General features: G+C 41.4%; 1 protein-coding gene across 50 annotated transcripts in view; it reads left to right on the forward strand.

Moving 5' to 3' along the window:
* trdn (triadin) overlaps window positions 1-23,627 on the forward strand; it is a 462,709-nt gene that overhangs the window by 83,747 nt on the left and 355,335 nt on the right. For all 50 annotated transcript variants that reach the window (XM_087980725.1, XM_087980732.1, XM_087980853.1 and 47 more), the window contains 3 exons: window positions 9,072-9,101; window positions 16,129-16,158; window positions 21,743-21,772. In XM_087980725.1, the coding sequence (XP_087836851.1) occupies window positions 9,072-9,101; window positions 16,129-16,158; window positions 21,743-21,772 (90 nt within the window). The remainder of the gene's footprint in view (window positions 1-9,071; window positions 9,102-16,128; window positions 16,159-21,742; window positions 21,773-23,627) is intronic.

The raw sequence follows: 23,627 nt of genomic DNA on the forward strand, positions 1-23,627 counted from the left end.
CACTGCTGCCTCACAGAGACCCGGGTTCAGTTCCCGCCTCCGGCGATTGACTGTATGGAGTTTGCACATTCTCCCCGTGTCTGTGTGGGTTTCCTCTGGGTGCTCCAGTTTCCTCCCACAGTCCAAAGATGTGCAGGTTAGGTGAATTAGCCATGCTAAATTGCCCGTAGTGATAAGTGATGAGGGGAATAGGTCTGGGTGGGTTGCGCTTCGGTGGGTCGGTGTGGACTTGTTGGGCTGAAGGGCCTGTTTCCACACTGTAAGTAATCTAATCTAAAAATTAGATTGATGTTAAGTCTTTCATCTTTGTGAAGGGGTTACGTATCCTTAATACGTAAATACCAGAAGTTCTTTTAAGTCACATTCTCAAGATAACTTAAGGTTTATAAAAAATAGTGACATCTCAGTTCAGACAATGTATTATAGATTAGATTAGATTCCCCACAGTGTGGAAACAGGCCCTTCAGTTCAACAAGTCCACACCGAACTTCCAAAGAGTAACCCACCCAGACCCATTTCCCTCTGACTAATGTACCTAACACTATGGGCAATTTAGCATAGCCAATTCACCTAACCTGCACATCTTTGGACTGTGGGAGGAAACTGGAGCACCCAGAGGAAACCCAGGCAGACACAGGGAGATTGTCCAAACTCCACACAGACAGTCGCCCAAGGCTGGTATTGAACCTGGGACCCTGGTGCTGTGAGGTAGCAGTGCTAATCACTGAGCCACCGTACTGCCCCAATGTGAGGTTAGAGTCTGTCTGCATCCCATCCTTGAGTCAGACTGATTCTATTTCCAAAGTAGGAATTTACAAAATATTATATGGATTGACTGCCTGCAGGTTGTGTGCTTTTTGAGGTAAAGTTGAATGTATCTGCAAATACAATTCTGCAAATGCAAATTCACCCCATAGACTTATATATGTGTGTGCGCGCGTTCAGTGTGTGAGTGTGAGTGCGCATGAGAGAGTGTGTGTTTGTGTTTATGCGTGAGTGCGACAGAGTATAAGCCTGTGAGGGGATGTGCATGGTTGAGAGTGTGGAGGGTGTATGTATCTGTGTCTAAGTGAGAGCGTGTGTATGAGACAGGGTCTGCATGAGTGTGTGAGAGGGAGAGAGAGTATGTATAGTGCAATGGGGTTATCTCTAGTGTGACATAAACCCAAGGTACCGGTTCAGGCCATCCCCATGGGTACCAAACATGGCTATCAGACTCTGCTCGGCCACTCTGCGTTGTTGCATATCCTGAAGTCTGCCTTAGATGATGGTCACCTGAAGATCCGAGGCTGAATGTCCCTGACTGCTGAAGTGTCCCCTGAAGGCACAGATATTTGTGACCAGTTGCCTGGGAGTTTCAGTCTCCTGCACTACTAATTCTTGGTAATTTCTCAGTATCTCTGTCTTTAAAGGTGGATCCTGTGTTAAGGGTTTAGCCTTCATTGCCTTTCCATTGCTTTTCCTCGCCCATTTCTCCTATTGTTTAGGTTTCTGTCCTCCCCTACAAAGACTGTACGTCTTTAATACCACTGGGTCAAAAATGGTATGAAGGGTACTCCTATTGTCAGCTGCGGTCTTCTTTTGGGACATGTGCCTTCTCTGTTGTGCCTGGACGCATAATGTCAGGAGAGGTGATGACTCTATTCAGTGCTTGAGTGCTTGGTACCCACTTACCCCTCCTCCTGTTTAGTGCTGAGGGTGCCTTCTTTCCAAATGCTGAGTTCCCCTTATGGTCTGAAGTGATAACCTGGAGAAGCCATGAATATCTTTCTACCATATACCCATCTCCCTCAGCGGGTCAAAATGGGCAGTGTATGAAACACAAGCACTCCCAGAAAAATTTGAACTCTCCCTTTCTAACAAGATGCTTCAGGATTTTAGTTTGGCCTGATTTGGGTGCTGGATGGGATCCTGTCTTGTTTTCCTTCCAGCCTAATGAACATTATTAAAGCTGGGAATGACATTTTGATACCGACATGCTGACCAGTAACAGTATTTTGGGCTGTGCCTGGCTCTGTTCCTGACTTCACTGAGGAGCTGGGTGCCCAAAACTTCAACTCAACATAACTATTAAAGGAGTTATCCACTGGGATTGGAGGTCAGGTCAGTAAAATTAGTTTCAAGGAAAAAGGCTCAGGTATCCTTTGATTAGTTGCTGAGTTAATGTGTCTCAGGACTCTTCTCTCCATCTTTCCTAAATCTGAGAAATCATACAAAGAATTGAGCTCCTACTGGATATTCAATAATGGCTGAAATAAGAGTTAAAGCTAGTTGAGAAATGGTTCACGGCAGGAATATAGAAGTAGAAATTTGTTTCAAGCAGTAACACAAAACAATTATCACATCAGCCAGCTATGAAACAGTCCACCTGATATTCATTTCCATGTAGGAGGAGGGTATGCCCCATTACACCATATTTTTGTAATGCATCCTTTGAAAAAAATGTCTGCTTTTTCCCATTGCCCTATTGGTTGCTGCTATGGATGATTGCAAATTATTGTTATTGAGCAATTTGATTGGTTGGCTAGAGCATGATTGTAATTTGCAGTGGAGCAGAATTCCTAGCACATCATTGAATATATAAAAGTGTGCCATAACACTATGAAATGCACTAACAACACAAGATTATAGACTGCAAATTGTAACAGTGGGCCTTGAGCTGCTTGAAGCAATCAGTGAAATAGTTTATTGCTGTTCTGTTGCAGGAGGAAGTCTGAACCTTCCTGTGCTGTGGCCATAACAGCAAGAGAATTAGTGGGATTTTAGACACACCAGAAATTACTTGAAAATGTCATAATGATCAGGAAAAGATGTATGAATTGACTCTCCCTCTTTTTTAACGCTATCAGTTGCCCCCAGTAATTTTTGTTCATTCCTTTTAGCATTTAACTATATTGTACTTCAACTAAATAACATTTAATTGTTTTGAACGTGAAGGAGCCTATTATAATTTCTTGAATAAAAGGAAGAGGACTTTAATTGCTTATGAACATTGCAAAAGATTAAAATGTGACATTAAACATAGAGTCATGGAGTCATAGAGATGTACAGCATGGAAACAGACCCTTCGGTTCAACCCGTCCATGACGACCAGATATCCCAACCCAATCTAGTCCCACCTGCCAGCACCCGGCCCATATCCCTCCAAACCCTTCCTATTCATATACCCATCCAAATGCCTCTTAAATGTTGCAATTGTACCAGACTCTACCACATCCTCTGGCAGCTCATTCTATACACGTACCACCCTCTGCATGAAAAGGTTGCCCCTTAGGTCTCTTTTATATCTTTCCCCTCTCACCCTAAACCTATGACCTCTAGTTCTGGACTCCCCGACCCCAGGGAAAAGACTTTGTCTATTTATCCTATTCATGCCCCTCATAATTTTGTAAACCTCTATACGGTCACCCCTCAGCCTCCGATGCTCCAGGGAAAACAGCCCCAGCCTGTTCAGCCTCTCCTTGGCAACATCCTTGTAAATCTTTTCTGAATCCTTTCAAGTTTCACAACATCTTTTGGATAGGAAGGAGACCAGAATTGCATGCAATATTCCAACAGTGGCCTAACCAATGTCCTGTATAGCCGCAACATGACCTCCCAACTCCTGTACCCAGTACTCTGACCAATAAAGGAAAGCATACCAAACGCCTTCTTCACTATCCTATCTACCTGCAACACCGCTGTCAAGGAGCTATGAACCTGCACTCCAAGGTGTCTTTGTTCAGCAACACTCCCAAGGACCTTACCATTAAGTGTATAAGTCCTGCTAAGATTTGCTTTCCCAAAATGCAGCACCTCACATTTATCTGAATTAAACTCCATCTGCCACTTCTCAGCCCATTGGCCCATCTGGTCCAGATCCTGTTGTAATCTGAGGTAACCCTCTTCGCTGTCCACTGCACCTCCAATTTTGGTGTCATCTGTAAACTTACTAACTGTACCTCTTATGCTTGCATCCAAATCATTTATGTAAATGATAAAAAGTAGAGGGCCCAGCACCGATCCTTGTGGCACTCCACTGGTCACAGGCCTCCAGTCTGAAAAACAATCCTCCACCACCACCCTCTGTCTTCTACCTTTGAGCCAGTTCTGTATCCAAGTGGCTAGTTCTCCCTGTATTCCATGAGATCTAACCTTGCTAATCAGTCTCCCATGGGGAACCTTCTCAAAAGCCTTACTGAAGTCCATATAGATCACATCTACTACTCTGCCCTCATCAATCTTCTTTGTTACTTCTTCAAAAAACTCAATCAAGTTTGTGAGACATGATTTCCCACGCACAAAATCATGTTGACTATCGCTAATCAGTCCTTGCCTTTCCAAATACATGTACATCCTGTCCCTCAGGATTCCCTCCAACAACTTGCCCACCACCGAGGTCAGGCTCACTGGTCTATAGTTCCCTGGCTTGTCTTTCCCGCCCTTCTTAAACAGTGGCACCACGTTTGCCAACCTCCAGTCTTCCGGCACTTCACCTGTGACTATCGATGATATAAGTATCTTAGCAAGAGGCCCAGCAATCACATCTCTAGCTTCCCACAGAGTTCTTGGGTACACCTGATCAGGTCCTGGGGATTTATCCACTTTTAACCATTTCAAGACATCCAGCACTTCCTCCTGTGTAATCTGGACATTTTGCAAGATGTCACCATCTATTTCCTTACAGTCTATATCTTCCATATCCTTTTCCACAGTAAATACTGATGCAAAATATTCATTTAGGATCTCCCCCGTTTTCTGTGGCTCCACACAAAGGCTGATCTTTGAGGGGCCCTATTCTCTCCCTAGTTACCCTTTTGTCCTTAATATATTTGTAAAAACCCTTTGGATTCTCCTTAATTCTATTTGCCAAAGCTATTTTGCCCTCCTGTTTTGCCCTCCTGATTTCCCTCTTAAGTATATTCCTACTTTCTTTATACTCTAAGGATTCACTCAATCCATCCTGTCTATACCTGACATATGCTTCCTTCTTTTTCTTAACCAAACCCTCAATTTCTTTAGACATCCAGCATTCCCTATACCTACCAGCCTTCCTTTTCATCCTGACAGGAATATACTTTCTCTGGATTCTTGTTATCTCCTTTTTTTTAGATTACATTACAGTGTGGAAACAGGCCCTTCGGCCCAACAAGTCCACACCGACCCGCTGAAGCGCAACCCACCCATACCCCTGCATTTACCCCTTACCTAACACTACGGACAATTTAGCATGGCCAATTCACCTGACCTGCACATCTTTGGACTGTGGGAGGAAACCGGAGCACCCGGAGGAAACCCACGCAGACACGGGGAGAATGTGCAAACTCCACACAGTCAGTCGCCTGAGGCGGGAATTGAACCCGGGTCTCAGGCGCTGTGAGGCAGCAGTGCTAACCACTGTGCCACCGTGCCGCCCAGGCATTTCTGAAGGCTTCCCATTTTCCAGCCATCCCTTTACCTGCGAACGTTTGCCTCCAATCAGCTTTCGAAAGTTCTTGCCTAATACCATCAAAATTGGCCTTTCTCCAATTTAGGACTTGAAGTTTTAGATCTGATCTATCCTTTTCCATCACTATTTTAAAACGAATAGAATTATGGTCGTTGGGCCCAAAGTGCTCCCCTACTGACACCTCAGTCACCTGCCCTGCCTTATTTCCCAAGAGTAGATCCAGTTTTGCATCTTCTCTAGTAGGTCCATCCACATACTGAATCAGAAAATTGTCTTGTACACACTTAAGAAATTCCTCTCCATCTAAACCTTTAACACTATGGCAGTCCCAGTCAATGTTTGGAAAGTTAAAATCCCCTACCATAACTACCCTATTACTCTTACAGATAGCTGAGATCTCCTTACAAGTTTGTTTCTCAATTTCCATTTGACTATTGGGGGGTCTATAATACATTCCCAGTAAGGTGATCATCCCTTTCTTATTTCTCAGTTCCACCCAAATAACTTCCCTGGATGTATTTCTGGGAATATCCTCCCTCAGCACAGCTGTAATGCTATCCCTTATCAAAAATGCCACTCCCCTCCTCTCTTGCCTCCCTTTCTATCCTTCCTGTAGTATTTGTATCCTGGAACATTAAGCTGCCAGTCCAGCCCATCCCTGAGCCACGTTTCCGTAATTGCTATGATATCCCAGTCCCATGTTCCTAACCATGCCCTGAGTTCATCTGCCTTCCCTGTTAGGCCCCTTGCATAGACACAGGTAAAGTTTAAAAATGTATTTAAAAAGTGATGTAGAATGTGCAGTTAGATTAAAGTCTTTGGAGACTTTGATTAATTCGATTTATCTTGAGGCCATGGTTGTTTAATTAATGGTTTGCGTGCTCTGCCATCAGATATTTTGTAGGTATCTTTAAGTTCTCAGTAAATTGATCCTTTTCTGACTTAATTTTTACTTGGCATTTTCCTGTCAGATATTAAAAGAAAGGAAGAACAAGCAGAGATAGAGCTTGTTATCTCTGAGCAAGTCATCCAATGAATCCATCATTTTTCTCTGTTCTTCCTATTGCCTAAAAAATGGTTCATTTGTATATATCTATGTCTAGCCTCACTGTTTGCAGTCTCCCCCCCTCCAATATTCTGCAGGCAGCTCGCATCTCAATCTGTCAAGCTTCCAAAAATGTAGAAATCAAATAGGAGATACAATCAGAATGACTAGTGTCAGCCATTGTGATGACATACTAATTTCAGTTGTGATTGTGTCTTTTTTATTGATGGTTTCATGAACTCGCTCAAATTGTGGTTAGATGATTACTGAGACCATTTAGATCAGTGTCCTTATCTAAAAAAAACTATTTTATTCAATGAGAGGTCCAAGATGATAAAGGTTGAACATCGACAATCTTTTTTTTTACCATTTGCCAGCACTTGGCCATATCCCTTGAAATCATTCCTATTCGTGTACCCACTTAGATGCCTTTTGAATGTTGTAATTGTACCAGCCTCCACCACTTTCTCTGGTAGTTCATTCCATACACATACCACCATCTTTAGGATATCTGGTTGGTGTGGATGAGTTGGACCGAAGGGTCTCTTTCCATGCTGTTCATCTCTGTGACTCCATCATCATAACAATGCACTTGTACTGCTCTCATTAGAAACTATCAAATTCTCAGGTTAAGATCATTAAATTGTAGTTCGACAGCATTCTCAAATCATTAAGGTAAGGTACATTGGTGCTGTTTAGCTGTTGTTGACCTGCAGGTACTACATTTGGAGGAAGGAGACCCCATGGTACAAGCTGCACCTCACGTCAAAATGTAAGACAAAAAAACTCTATGTATATATAAGCACAAAGAGTGCCCAAATGGGACTGCGACTGTTTCAGACATCAACTTTGATCTTAGGCAAGGTGCAGACTGTGGAAACAAACTAAATTGCATGTTTTAATGAATGCTGATGAGATTATACACACAGGTAGAATCACAATCAAATCAATCATGTTCTCAATTTAGGTAGTTCCTAATTAGAAATATCACCCTCAGAGATTTGGGTATTATTTTTAAACCTTAACATAACACACCTACTTTTGGTCACTATATGAAGTGGCTCTGTCGTACAATTGAATATTACTTTGTCTGAAATCTGATTTAAACCAGATTTTTCCTGAGCTGTAGGCTGACTATTTTGCATAACATGATTGGGAAAGGAGCTCTCTAGTCTCTGATTCAGGGTGACTTCATCTTGTTTTCTCAGTACTTTTCCACTATGTATCCATGGTAACGCTCCTCATTTAACTATCCTAAAATTACACACTTGGAGCATATCGACACAACCCAGTTCTGAAGAAAGACAGTTCATCTTTCAGGTGCCAGCTTTCTTATCTTTCTCAGGTTGCTTATGCTTATGCTCTACTCCCTCTCTGTAACTCTAATTTAACCTATAACACTCTTTTATTCAGATAAGGCTATTAACAAGTTGTATTACATGCTACTGCACTCCCCACTAACCTCTCATTGTATGGGAGTGCAGACAGGAACGTCAGCTCCCCTTACATTCATTTTGCTTTTGAGGCACAATCAAGAATTCACAATAGCAGTTTCTATGGAATGGCATGAACAATCGAGATATTGCCTTACAATGCAGTTATACTTCACCTGGTGTGAAGTCCAGATGTTGTAATTCTACCAACTAAAGCTGATATCACACTTTGCATCTTCAGAACGCTGGGAAGTTGGTCAGAATGAGACACACAAGTTATATTGCTGCTTTTATTAGGCATAAGAAACTGCTCCAATTTCATGTGAAAGGCATAGCCTGATAGCTATAATATTACATGCTTGGTTGTAGTTCTAACATTTGGTTTATCCATGTATTGAAATTATAGAACATTTCTATGCAGGTCCTGCAACAGTAGTAGCATCCCTAAATCTGGGCCAAGAATACTGATTTAAGTCCGATACAGAGCTTATTGGCAATGGAAGAAGTATTCTGAATTTGGTCAGACATGTTTTGCATCAATCTGTACACCCTTTCAATATGCGTGATATGGGATGCTATGACTGGGGGCAGCCATTGTGTAGCTAGGAATGGCAAATCACTGCAGTATTTTCCTCATATGGGCTAATCCAAAATAAGTCTATTGCCCAAGCTTTGCAAATGATAACTGAAGAAAAGACCGAACATTTCCAAGCACATTTCTTTAACACAAAGCCTTTCTGTTTTCGGTTTTCAATACAAATTTATTCTTAAACATTGAGCAAAATAAAATTCATATTCCTTTTTCAAACTGTAAAAATTTAATACCATAACAAATAACTGAATTCTTGTTGATGTGAAATAATCTAAAGTGCACATGATGCATTATGATTTTTTCAATTACTTTGATTTATTCTTTTCTCAGGAGACTGAGCTATGAACTGTATTTGTGTTGCATGCTTTCTGTAGAAGTTGTGTAAAGTGCAAAAAAAAAAGCAATTCTGGCTTGGAATCATAATCTTTGTTTAAAGGCAATTGTTAACATTTAACTTTTTATTTTAATCAGATGGTAATTGATACGTGTAGAGTTTCCACACTTTAATATAGCCTGTGTCCATTGACATCAGATGATTACTGCATCTCATTTTGTGTTTCTTCTCTGATTTAGCTGAAATTGAACCTCACTCAAAAAAGAAAGGTGGGTGATACACCGAATAAAACTGTTTATGTGCACACATGTCACAATTACAAGGTGTGAAGAAAAAATTAAAACAAATTGCCTCATTTTGCCACATAAGTTTAATTTTATGTCCATACAGCTGGCTTTCGAGAAAGAATAACAGAACACTGATTATATGATATGTGGTCTTTATGATACACTTAAGGCTTAAATGTCTTTTGTTGGCAATAATTACTTTAAAAAAGGCTAATGCGTAATTGTACAGCATACATAAACTTCAATATGTGAAACTACACAATCCAAATGTACTGCTCTCAAACAATGGATAGTACAAAAGCTCAGTACAATGAGAATTTCCAAGCTATCATTATTTATATTCAAAACTGGTACTGTACAGATTTCCTAATGCATTGTACATTGAAACTGAAAATGAATAAAACTGTTGAACTCCAGGAAGATGGTGATATTAGTAATCTAATGATTGAGAGCATGGAGCAGTTTTGTGGCTTAGCTGGCTAGAAATATGACAATTAAGACAGATTCAGTCTGGAATAATCCATTGTGTGTAAAGAAAATTGACATTTTTTTACACAGTTATATCAATTGAGGCCATTTTGATGGGAAAATGTTAAAGTATTTGAATCCTGTGTTTGATCTATGTTGGATGTCATTTTATCCCAGCAGGGCATTGATCTCCATTGTACATTATTCATTGGCTCACTATTACATTAGCAGCAACATCATAATGGAATCTGTTCCAGATATGTTTTTAAATCTTATGATACAATTGATAAGTATTGTTTATATCTAAATATTATGTAGTTCAGAAGAGTTAAATAAATTATTTCAAACACATTTGAAAAAAAGTAAACTAAAATACATTATTTTGCATTTCAGAACAAAAATGCCTTTAATGGCTACATATTGGCTGACATTCAAAATAGTAGTAGTGTCAAAAATGTTTCAGGAAAGAAGAAAGCTCTCAACAGAAGTAGTCATTGCTGCAGGGAATAAATGTGAATTGAGTTCAGTATTGTGTTATGAAACCATCCTCGTGGAATAAAAATCCCTATTTTCTGCATTGGGATAAGTTATATTTCGTGTGATTTTGATGGCAATGACAAATCATTACTTTAGGATGTAAGTGAATGATGTCGCTACTTGGACAGGGATAACTGATGATGGCTGAACTAAGAAATCAATATTGTCAGGTCAGTCAATTATTTTATGGTAGGTGTGCAATTAAGACAAACCATACACACTACTGACCCTGTTAGAAGGGTAACGTTGGTGAGGCAATGAAACAACTTGCAAAGTCACTTCCATTTTGGTACACCTTTGGATAAATATCAGAAATTTACTTTTTTTGTTGGAGCCAAGCAGGCAGTTACTTACAATCATAAGAATGCATGAAATAGAAGTATGAGTAGGTCACATGGCCAATTAGACGTGTTCCATTCTTCAACATGCACATGGTTGAATTTGGGTATCAGCTCCATTTATCTGCCTATTTCTTTGATCCTTTGATTGTTTGAAAATAAAAGCTTTCATTTGGATGCAATGAAGTAGTACTCATAACCCTGTAAAATAGAGAATTCCAAAGATTAACAAGACTGATTGAAGTAATTTCCTTCATTACTGCATTTTAAACTCTCCAGAAACATTGCCTCTGTAATTACTCCAAGAAATCCATTCAAATCTTTCAAAGAGATTGACTTTCATTTGTCTAAACCTCAGACACGATAAGCCCAATTTTTACACTCTCTCATCATAAGTCAAACACACACCCATTTCTCGAATCTCAGGAATTGGAAAGGCAATGTTCAGGTTGTGATTGTGCATTATTCCGGTTGGTCCCCGTTTTGGGCTGTGGAGCCATCCACAACCCCCCCCGTGGGAAGTCATTAGTAATTCATATCCATGTCACCTCCATTCCTGGGACGAGAGAAGTAGGGGCTGGATTCCTCACATTACTGGGAAAATGGCTGCTAGTTCCAATTTTCCCGAAAGTCTCCAATCAAAATTCCCTGGAACCTTTGACTGACTTCCCTGAAAAGGCCTCTGATCTCCCCCACTCTAAGGACCTCAATCCCTCACGCAAAGGCCTTTGATTTCCCAATAAGGCCTACCACTATGGCTCACACAGTGAAGCATTTAATCTCCCCCCATCCAAGCCTCTGTTCTAACTTGCTTTGATGACAATGTGAACCTCAATTTCCATGCCCCACCCCATGAAAGAACAAAGAAAAACAATGTAAAATAGATGTAATTCAAAAAAAGAGACAGGAGGACACAGATCTGAGGGGTTGGAGTTGGGGCATGTGCAAAACTGCTCTTTCCCTGTTGAACTTGGCAGCTGATTATGGCTGTTCAGTACAGAAAAATTGTTCCATTACCAGTAAGGTTGATCCTTCCCTCAGTGCAGCTTGCAAAGAGAGAGAGGCAATAGCTGAAGGATTCTAATGTCCCCCTGTACAAAAAGGGCAGTAGGGATATTCCAGGTAACTGCAGACCAGTGAGCCTGACATTAGTGGTGGGAAAGTAGGTGGAGAAGGTAATGAGGGATAAAATCTATTTATATTTGGAAAAGAATGGGCTTATCAGTGATCGGCAACATGGTTTTGTGTGGGGAAGATTGTGCCTGACCAACTTAATAGAATTCTTTGATGAAGTGACCAAGTTGATAGATGAAGGAAGGGCTAGATGTCATATACATGGACTTTAGTAAGGCGTTTGCTAAGGTTTCCCATGGTGAACTAATGGAGAAAATGAAGTCACATGGTGTGCAGGGTGTTCTAGCAAGGTGGATAAAGAACTGGTTGAGCAACAGGAGACAGAGAGTAGTAGTTGAAGGGAGTTTCTTGAAATGGAGAAAGGCGACCAGTGATGTTCCAGAGGGATCAGTGCTGGGGCCACTGTAGTTTGTGATATACATAAATGATCTGGAAGAAGGCATTGTTGGTTTGATCAGTATGTTTGCAGATGACACGAAGATTGGTGGAGTAGCAGAAAGCATAGGGGACTGTCAAAAATACAGGGGAAAAGGTAGACTGGAGAGTTGTGTGGAGAAGTGGTAGATGGAGTTCAATCAGGCAAATGTGAGGTGATGCATTTTGGGAAGTCTAATTCTAGAGCGAACTATCCTGTAAATGGAAGAGCCTTGAAAGAAGTTGATGAGCAGAGAGATTTGCGAGTTCAGATGCATTGTACCCTGAAGGTGGCTGCACAGGTGGATAGAGTGGTCAAGAAGGCATATGGAATGCTTGCCTTCATCAGACGGGGTATTGAGTGTAAGAACTGGCAGGTCATGTTAAAATTGTACAAGACTTTGGTTCGGCCGCATTTAGAATACTGTGTACAGTTCTGGTCACCACATTACCAAAAGGATGTGGACGCTTTGGATAGGGTGCAGAGAAGGTTTATGAGGATGTTGCCTGATATGGAAGATGCTCGCTATGAAGAGAGGTTGAGTAGGTTGCGATTGTTTTCATTCTGAAAAAGGAGATTGAGGGGGGACCTGATTGAGGTCTACAAAATCGTGGGTATAGACAGGGTGAATAGAGATAAGCTTTGTCCCAGGGTGAGGGATTCGGTAACGAGGGGTCATGTGTTCAAGGTGAGAGGTGAAAAGTTTAAGGGGGATACATGTGGAAAGTACTTTGCACAGTGGGTGGTAGGTGCCTAGAACGCATTGCCAGCAGAGGCAGGCATGGTAGACTCATTTAAGGTGTGTCTGTCAGATGCATGAGTGGGTGTGGAGCAGAGGGATACAGATTCTTAAGAATTGGACGAGAGGTTGAGACAGTGGATTTGGATCAGTTCAGGCTTGGAGGGCTGAAGCGCCTGTTGCGGCTGTAAATTTTCTTTGTTCTTTGTTCCTTGTTGGCAGTTCTTGCATATTAAAATGTATGTTTTATCTTACTATATATTTGATCATGGGATATGGCATTTCTGATTAGGTCAGTATTCATTACCCCTTCCTAATTTCCCAGAGGATAGAGTCAACCACATTGCTGTAGGTTTGGAGTCACATATAGGCCAAACTAGGAAGGGATAGCAGATTTTCCATCCCTAAAAGACATTTGTGACCTAAATAGATTTTTACAACAATTAACATTGCTTCTAAATTTTATTGAATTCAAATTTCACCATCTGCCATGGTGGGATTTGAACCTATGTCCCTAGAACATTAGCCTGGGGTCCTGGATTATTAGGAGAAAGTGAGGACTGCAGATGCTGGAGATCAGAGCTGAAAATCTGTTGCTGGAAAAGCATAGCAGGTCAGGCAGCATCCAAGGAGCAGGAGAATTGACATTTCGGGCATGAGCCCTTCCTCGGGGATTCCTGAGGAAGGGCTCATGCCCGAAACGTCGATTCTCCTGCTCCTTGGATGCTGCCTGACCTGGTGTGCTTTTCCAGCAACACATTTTCAGTTCTGGATTATCAGTCCAATGACAATGGTTCCACCCACTGTAAGACAGCAAGTTACATCAGACTAGAATGGGCAAAACCGTGACATTCAACATGCTCTTCGCCAACATCAGAGGCATCCCAAATGATTAAGTATATCTTGCTAGAATATAGCTCTGAAAACCTGGAGGATTTCAGCTTGAGATTCACTCTGGAGCCAGGTTTAGTTTGAAACATTAGCAAAACAGTAATGCTGTCATCCCATGTTAAAGAAGAAGAAAATTAGATAAACACCTGCAGAGAAAAAGTTGCAAGGCAGTGTGGAAAGTATAGGGAATGAGTCTTACTAAATTCGTCTTGCAGAAAGCTAGCAGAATGGTCTCCTCCTGTTCCCTAACCATGCTATGATTCTATGTTTCTATAACCTTTTCTGCCCAAAACATCTGACCAAGACACTAGTTAGATCACAGCTCAAATATTATGAACAGTTTTGGTCCCTTCACTAAGAAAAGATAAAGTGGCTTTAGAAGTAGTCCAGAGAAGACTAGTGGGGTTTATACCATAGGTACGAAGAAATTTTTTTATGAGGCGAGGTTGCATTGGCTCGACCTGTACTTATTGGAGTTTAGAAGAATGAGAAGAGACCTTATTGAAATATATAAGATTCTTAGAGTATTTGACAGGGTAGAAGCAGAAGGTCTTGTGGGAGAGTCTAGATTCATACAGTATAATCTCAGAGTAAAGGGACGCATGTTTAAGGAAGAAAAATGGAGATTATTTTTCTTTCAGAGGGGAGTGAATCCATGGAATTCTTTACTACGGAAGGTTGTCAAGGTTGGGTCATTAAGTTTGTTCAAGGTTGAAATAGAGTTTTAATCAGTAAAAGAACGAAGGGTTATGAGGAAAAGGCAGGAAACTGGAATTGAATAGTGGAGGTTTGGAACTTTTCTTCAAATGATGGTCAATGCTAATTCAATTGTTAAATTTAAATCTGGATAGACAATGTTTTATTGAGGTAGGGTATCAAGGGGTACGGGCCTAAGGCAGAACTATGGAGTTAGGCAACAAATCAGCCATGATCTTATTGTGTGACAATGCAGATTTGAGCAGCTGAATGGCATACTCCTGTTCCTATGTTTCTGTTAGCAGATTGGCCAAGTTCTCATTCAATGGGCTAATGCCTTCTGCTTCTTTGTCTGATGATCTCATTCATCCAACCCAAGCTCCTGCTCACGGAAGTCTAACTGAAATCCACCACTCCTGCTTTGGTCGGAAACTCATTATGGTCAGGACTACAGCTCCTCATGCTGGAATTTAGATTGACCCCTTCACCCCAGTTATGGTTCCAACTTACAAGATACTGCAACCTGATCTTCAGAGTTTTCCACCTGATTGAAAGTTAATCCTGCCAATCAGACTAGTTTGCAAGCAGCATATTTACTGGGCATAGTCTGCTGGAAACCCTAGTTACAGGCTTTTCCATTACTGGGTCCTTACATCTCTCAAATAAACTCAAATAGTGAAAGCTCCCCCTTCCCCACAGACTTGGTGTTTTCTGTGATTCTGTACTTCGGTTTCCCTGAAAGTGGCTCTCATTGTGTTTATTTCATATCGGGGGAAAAAAAGGACAATGAAGCCCAATTTCTACTCCTTGCCGTCAGTTCCGTAAAATCTGAAAGAAGCTCACTCAGCCTTGGAGATTGTGTCAGTTTATGATATGCAAAAGAAAATTATATTGTTGTGGATAAACTCTATCTAACTGCATGGAGTTTATAAAAAAAAAACTCTATCTAACTGCATGGAGATTGTAAACCTCATTAATCATTCTCCTCAGCTGGATTTTAGATCATGGTCTCCACTCCTCTGATAAAATTGGGGGTTGTGGTGAGGCAGGGGGAAGCAGTTGGTCCAGGAGGGAAATGATTGACCTGTAGCCATTTAGTAGCCAATTCACCCTCAAAAGGCTGTAGCAGAATTTCCACTCCTCAGGGAAAGGACATCTTACCTCAGACAGCTACTGGTCAATCCATGATTAGTCTATCTTCAACACCAGCAGTGCCACTTGGAGCAGAGTCCACTACTGGTGCCACACTTGTATGATCAGGGACAAGTTACATTGGATTACATTGTGAGCTTTTGAGGGACTTGCTGGTTGCCAGGCTTGCATGAGAATGTTGAGAGTTGACAGCCCATGATAAATGAGGACCTGGGATTGGGGTAACATATTGGTGGAGTTGGTGTTGGTGATGGGGGTGTAGTATCCCTTTGATGGACCTTGTGTCTTAGAAACATGTGACACTCACCCGCAGGTCACACAGGGAATCCCAATGGATTGGCCACATGGTATAAGTCTCTCTCACTTCTGGTTAAATCCTGGTCGTGTGGCAGAATGAGATCCTTAAGTGGGTAGCCTCATTGTTTCCTCCAAAGTTTTCTTGCACCTCAATTATCTCTGAGTGTGACATCCAGTTTCCAGGTGTAAAAAGTTACTAAATGGATAAAAACTATTTTAAAAAAAAAGAATACTCTCCTGACTTCTTGACGTAATTGTGTTATTTGGATATGTTTAATTACAAACCTTAAAATTGAAGTGTGACTGATACTTAGCTTTTCCTTTTTATGTCACCCATTATAGGAGTTCTTCGCCCCCCAGCTAAACGAAAAGGTTGGTATTTTCAGTGAGGAAATATTTTATTGTGTTTGTTCAAAGGTTAGTTTCTGGACTGGGTTGAAGTAGCTGACTTCAGTCGGTCATCAATTGACCTGGTGCAATTGATAAGTATGTCCTAAGGCTCGTAATCAGTATTCATTGACCTGGCTGGACTTGGATGGAACAGAACAAAGGTAACATTTTCAACCTGCTTACCAACATTTCAAAAAGTGTATATAAGTACATTCAGTTATAAAGAAAAGTGCTGTCTTATCCATCTCCAAATATTTCGCGCAAAACGTGGGACTCTTTCTAAAATGGTCATTCACTGTATATCTTTACAATGTGCATCTGCCTCTCTTCTAAATGGTTGACTTTTACATTAAAAGCCTTCTAGACCAATACATTATCTGTGCGTTTTGGAAAGAAATTGTATTCTGAACTGAACACACATGCCAATCAGGAGGTTTGAGGTTTGTCTGAAATTAAACATTATTAATGTTAATTGAGTGAGCTACTAGCATGTTACACTATCAAAACAGCTCAACTATTGAAAAAAGAAATCCGATGGAGCGACTTATGTAAGAACATAAGAACTAAGAGCAGAGTAGGTAATTCAGCCCCTCAAGCATGCTGCTCCATTCAAGTGGACAATCTCAGCCTCAACTCCAGTTTCCTTTTCACTCTCCATAAGTCATTACTAATTAAAAAACTGTCGGTCTCCTCCTCAAACTTGCTCAATGGCCCGGCATCCAGCTCACTCTAGAATAGTGAATTCCACAGATTCACAAACCCTTGAGAGAAGTAATTTCTTCTCATCTCTGTTTTAAACTTACTATCCCTTATCCTAAAACTATGACCTCTCAATCTAGATTGTCCCAGAAGAAGAAACATCATCTCCACATCTATTTTGTCAATACATATCTTGATCAGATCTCCACTTATCCTTTTAAACTTGAAAGAGTATCGGCCTAAACTGCTCAATCCCTCTTCATGAGACAAACCCGTCACTTCTGGAATCAATCTAATGAACCTCCTCTGAATTGTCTCCAAAGCAATTACGTCTCTCCTCAAGTAACAGGACCAAAGCTATATACAATACTCCAGGTGCAGTCTCACTAATGCCTTGTTTGATTGCAGCAACACCTCCCTGCTTTTATATTCTATTTGCCTCACAGGTAAGTCAATGCAGGGTATAAAGATATAAGGTGATTCAATTTTTTTCATGCCACATGGCCTTTTTATAGTTTCTCAGCACCCCATTTCTTCAGATAGTAAATGCATGTTTAGGGTGGTAGTCAGTAGATGGTTTCAGTTTTTCAGCTCAGAGATATATGCTAAGGACTATACCTACCTTACAAGTCACTGCAAGGACTCAAGAATGTAATGTAGGTTGTGCTACCAAATAGATGATAAAAGATTAAGACAGATCCAACACACAAAGTGAGCAGATTTATCAAGTCTCCTTATATAGTAGCCCCCAAATCCACCAGCTCAACCGCTTAGAAGGACAAGGGGAGCAGATGCCCTAACTTGGAACTATATTGGTATTCCTTCACTTCCACTGGGTCAAAATTCTGGAACTTTTCCTGAATAGTACTGTGACTGCACCTACAATACAGGCAACTCACCACCATTCTGTGCAGAGCACATAAGGATGTGTAATATATGCTGACCTAAGAAAGCAACATCAACATCCATTAATTAATGAATTAACCAGTTGTGTTTTCACACATGTATTGCATAGCAACTGACGAACAGAAATGTTTTCCACAACATCAATACCAGGTTCACATTTTAAACTCATTACATAAATTGATCCACCTTTTGTTTTGGAAGAATGTTTGAAGTTTTAAAGGTTGATTCATACCACAATCTATGTTCAGAACTGAAACAGAGGTCATAAAGGCAAACAGGAGGAGGTGTCCATTGCTTAGGCTGCATTGATTGCCAAAGAATCTGAAACCCTACTTTGTACAAGCTAATAGTTCTGAAGGAGTTAATGCTGAAGACTGCATGAAGTTCCATCCAACCTAATGATGCAATATAACTTAGGTGGGGAAAGATAGAATATCTTAAATCTTCAATTGAAAAGATACTATATCAAAAGATCTCTCAATAATCTTAGAAGTACTATGTAACTTGTGAATAAAATGTGTACTTCGTTGCTATCAAGCAAAAACTTACAACTCCTAGTAGTTTTCCTCTAACACTGTAAACTAAGTCAGCCGTTGGACCCAGTTCAGGCAGCATCCGAGGAGCAGCCAAATCGACGTTTTGGGCAAAATCCCTTCATCAGGAATGAAGACAGAGAGCCTGAAGTGTGGAGAGATAAGCTAGAGGAGGGTGGGGGTGGGGAGAAAGTAGCATAGAGTACAATGGGTAAGTGGGGGAGGAGATGAAGGTGATAGGTCAGGGAGGAGAGGGTGGAGTGGATAGGTGGAAAAGGAGATAGGCAGGTAGGACAAGTCCGGACAAGTCATGGGGACAGTGCTGAGCTGGAAGTTTGGAACTAGGGTGAGGTGGGGGAAGGGGAAATGAGGAAACTGTTGAAGTCCACATTGATGCCCTGGGGTTGAAGTGTTCCGAGGCGGAAGATGAGGCATTCTTCCTCCAGGCGTCTGGTGGTGAGGGAGCGGCGGTGAAGGAGGCCCAGGACCTCCATGTCCTCGGCAGAGTGGGAGGGGGAGTTGAAATGTTGGGCCATGGGGCGGTGTGGTTGATTGGTGCGGGTGTCCCTGAGATGTTCCCTATAGTGCTCTGCTAGGAGGCGCCCAGTCTCCCCAATGTAAAGGAGACCGCATCGGGAGCAACGGATACAATAAATGATATTAGTGTATGTGCAGGTAAAATTTTGATGGATGTGGAAGTCTCCTTTAGGGCCTTGGATAGAGGTGAGGGAGGAGTTGTGGGCGCAGGTTTTACAGTTCCTGCGGTGGCAGAAAGTGCCAGGATGGGAGGGTGGGTCGTAGGGGGGCGTGGACCTGACCAGGTAGTCACTGAGGGAATGGTCTTTGTGGAAGGCGGAAAGGGGTGGGGAGGGAAATACATCCCTGGTGGTGGTGGTCTTTTTGGAGGTGGCGGAAATGTCGGTGGATGATTTGATTTATGCGAAGGTTGGTAGGGTGGAAGGTGAGCACCAGGGGCGTTCTGTCCTTGTTATGGTTGGAGGGGTGGGGTCTTAGGGCGGAGGTGTGGGATGTGGACAAGATGCGTTGGAGGGCATCTTTAACCATGTGGGAAGGGAAATTGTGGTCTCTAAAGAAGGAGGCCATCTGGTGTGTTCTGTGGTAGAACTGGTTCTCCTGGGAGCAGATACGGTGGAGGCGGAGGAATTGGGAATACGGGATGGCATTTTTGCAAGAGGTAGGGTGGGAAGAGGTGTAATCCAGGTAGCTGTGGGAGTCGGTGGGTTTGTAAAAAATGTCAGTGTCAAGTTGGTCGTCATTAATGGAGATGGAGAGGTCCAGGAAGGGGAGGGAGGTGTCGGAGATGGTCCAGGTAAATTTAAGGTCAGGGTGGAATGTGTTGGATTACAATTCCCAATTCCCGTATTCCCAATTTCTCCGCCTCCGCCGTATCTGCTCCCAGGAGGACCAGTTCCACCACAGAACACATCAGATGGCCTCCTTCTTTAGAGACCGCAATTTCCCTTCCCACGTGGTTAAAGATGCCCTCCAATGCATCTCATCCACAACCCACACCTCCGCCCTCAGACCCCACCCCTCCAACCGTAACAAGGACAGAATGCCCCTGGTGCTCACCTTCCACCCTACCAACCTTCGCATAAACCAAATCATCTGCCGACATTTCCGGCACCTCCAAAAAGACCCCACCACTAGGGATATATTTCCCTCCCCACCCCTTTCCGCCTTCCCCAAAGACCATTCCCTCAGTGACTACCTGGTCAGGTCCACGGCCCCCTATAACCCACCCTCCCATCCTGGCACCTTCCCCTGCCACCGCAGGAACTGTAAAACCTGCGCCCACACCTCCTCCCTCACCTCTATCCAAGGCCCTAAAGGAGCCTTCCACATCCATCAAAGTTTTACCTGCACATCCACTAATATCATTTATTGCATCCGTTGCTCCCGATGCGGTCTCCTCTACATTGGGGAGGCTGGACGCCTCCTAGCAGAGCACTTTAGGGAACATCTCCGGGACACCCACACCAATCAACCACACCGCCCTGTGACCCAACATTTCAACTCCCCCTCCCACTCTGCCGAGGACATGGAGGTCCTTGGCCTCCTTCACCGCCGCTCCTTCACCACCAGACCTCTGGAGGAAGAACGCCTTATCTTCCGTCTCGGAACACTTCAACCCCAGGGCATCAATGTGGACTTCAACAGTTTCCTCATTTCCCCTTCCCCCACCTCACCCTAGTTCTAAACTTGCAGCTTAGCACTGTCCCCATGACTTGTCCGGACTTGTCCTACCTGCCTATCTCTTTTTCCACCTATCCAGTCCACCCTCTCCTCCCTGATCTATCACCTTCATCCCCTCCCCCACTCACCTATTGTACTCTATGCTACTTTCTCCCCACCCCCACCCTCCCGTAGCTTATCTCTCCACACTTCAGGCTCTCTGCCTTTATTCCTGATGAAGGGCTTTTGCCCGAAATGTCGATTTGGCTGCTCCTCGGATGCTGCCTGAACTGCTGTGCTCTTCCAGCACCACTAATCCAGAATCTGGTTTCCAGCATCTGCAGTCATTGTTTTTACCCAGCCCTTGGACCCAGTCAAAGTAAGGGTAATTGTTGTCATCACAGCACATGCAACACACTTTGCTATTTCCATCTCTCATAATGGAAGCTAGATTCCTCACATCTGCTTTGAGTCCCAAGGATGCCTGATAAATGAGTTGTTACATTATCATCTTAGATAACTTATAAGTGTCCTTTTGTTGAAAGACATTGGTCTTGAAATTGACTCTCATTGAGCTTACTGACCATCATTCAGTTTATTTTGTTCCTGTAAAGTGAAAGGTATAAGGTTCAAATTCTATCCTTTCATGTCAAATTCTTGATAATTGAGAGGTACTTTCTAACTTGGGGATTGTATAAGTTGCATACTTAAGATCAGTGGGAGAGGTTTTTGTTTGCTATTGTTCAGGTGAAAAACACTACAGCTGGAGGGAGTTTATTTAAAATCTTTGGCGATTGTATTGCTATAAATTTAGTTACTCAACTTTTCTACTTCTTATAATTTAGACGTTGGTGACTTGCTTCTCTCCATAGTACTTTATTTTGCATGTTTTATCTGAGGATAACATACTGCCACTTAGGATCATTACCCAATACATATGTGAAAACACAAATATTATGCATTTTTTTGGAAATAAAGAAGAATTTCTGTTTTATTGTACCTGGAGAAAGGATAAAGTCATATCAGATTTGCAGAGCTTCAGAAAATTGAACAAGGAGAGTTGTGGAATTTGTCGATATGTACCAAAACAACAATGTATTATTAAGTTATTATGTGCTGAGACTGAATATCTTGGTAATAGTATTCCTGAAGAGTATTTTCAATCTCTTTTTTCATGAACGTATCTTCAGAAATGTCATTCCAAAAAAATTCTCATCTTTTTTTCCATTCAGGTGAAGCTCATCCGCCATCTAAACGAAAAGGTTAGTGAATTCTCAGCTTAATGTAATAAAGTGCAGTGTTTTCTTATAGGCAGAAATGCTAACAACATATTTAATATTCATTCCTGTTCCTTCATGTAAAATTTTGAAAATTGCCATGGTGTTGTATTAAACAGTGTTGAATCTATGTTCCATGTCTGAAATATCAAATTAATATACTTAGTTTTTTGAACACAGCTCATGCTTTTACAATATCAGTTTGGGTGCAATATTATTTTATTTGTTTTCCAAATTGACAGTGTTTGCAATGTTTTCAGATTGGAAATGATTCCAAATTGTCTGCTGACTACACTGTTTTTCAATTTCAAAATGTCAATTGTCAATTGAACAGTGAAAGGGATTCCACATTTGATTAAGTCTGCGACTCAGTCCAGAATCTCAATTGATTATTTTCAATTAAACAATTTTAAATAAATAAGTCACACAATTGATAGTGATTTAGCTCAGTTCAGCCAAACCAAGCATTTTGCACCTTTATCTCCAAGTCTTGTATCAAGTGTCTGCTATTTATTTCAATGAATCAATTAGCTCAGTAATGGATGATACAATTAAGCATCATTAGATTGAACAAAGTATTACTTGAATTGGTTTTTCCATCGTACTTGTACAAGTACTTCAAATGACTTTTAAAATGAATCTGATGTTCAACTGTTCCTTTATTGAGACCATGAGGTCCATTTCAATTTAGTATCTTGGTGTAAAGCAGACATTGGGGATTGGCCATATGTTATTTAAAACACCAAATTGTTATTTCACTAATTTTAACAGAAGTTAAAATTGGGTATTTTCTATGACAAGCATTTAATCTTCAATGGCATTTGTACTCCTGGGTGGTAAGTTCAAAGCAAATCAATTTTATTTTCAGAGCCATAGGTTTAAATTGAGGGTATCTGCATTTAATGTTGCCCAAAGTATGTTGACAAGTCTGATGTAGAAAGTTTGCACAATGAAGATTCATTCATCCTGGCAGTGTCAAAGATGAACCCAGATCGGGGTACTGTTGAAGACCTGTGCACCAGAGCTAACTGCTCCTCTGGGCTCATTATATCTGTTTGGTTATCACACCAGTAACCTGTCTGACAAAGTGGGATTGACCAAATGCATCTGATTGAGAATAAAATATGATTAAACTAATCCACCAATTATAGCTCTTTAGTCCTTTTGCCAATCACCGTAATGCAATGGAAACAGTCATTAATAGTGTTAGCAATGGAACATGTTGATATTTTTAATTAACCTGTTCAGCCACATTATGACGAATGTCTGGAGTAGGTGGGCCTTGAGCCCAGACCTTCTCTCCCAAAAGGTAGGAACCACTGGACCACAAGCTCTGAATCAAATGACATCTGATGTTCGGACTGCAAAGAGAGCAATGTGTGGATTGTTAAGACCCATTACTCCACAGGTCATACCATTTTATAATGTCTTGACTAAATTATAAAAAAAATTGTTCTGTCTTTTTTATTCTGCTAACTAGAGTAAGAGAGTTTTACCAAACCTTTTTAACAAACTCAAAAATAATATTTAATATAAAATAAAGTTAATTTTTAAGAACAAGTTGTGAACATCCAAACAAAATCTGGAATTAGAATTTGTTCTCTTTCAAACACAAACACATATGCAGATTCTGCTGGGATGGTATTTTGAAAATGGGAAAAGAGAACCCCCCATATTGGCCAATAGTAAACTTCATGAGGTTGCAGGGAGTGGGGACTCAGGACGTTAGAAAGAAGGGCTGAGGGGTCAGAAGGCAGGGCTAGCTGGGTCTCATTTGTGTATCACCCACCTTTCGAATATTCGGTTCCTTGATCAGGCCTCGATTACCTCTGATTGAGGG

The sequence above is a fragment of the Chiloscyllium plagiosum genome, unplaced genomic scaffold (assembly GCF_037043375.1).
Source record: "Chiloscyllium plagiosum isolate Xiang-an unplaced genomic scaffold, Cpla_swu_hap1 HiC_scaffold_3, whole genome shotgun sequence".
In the NCBI taxonomy this organism is placed as follows: domain Eukaryota; kingdom Metazoa; phylum Chordata; class Chondrichthyes; order Orectolobiformes; family Hemiscylliidae; genus Chiloscyllium; species Chiloscyllium plagiosum.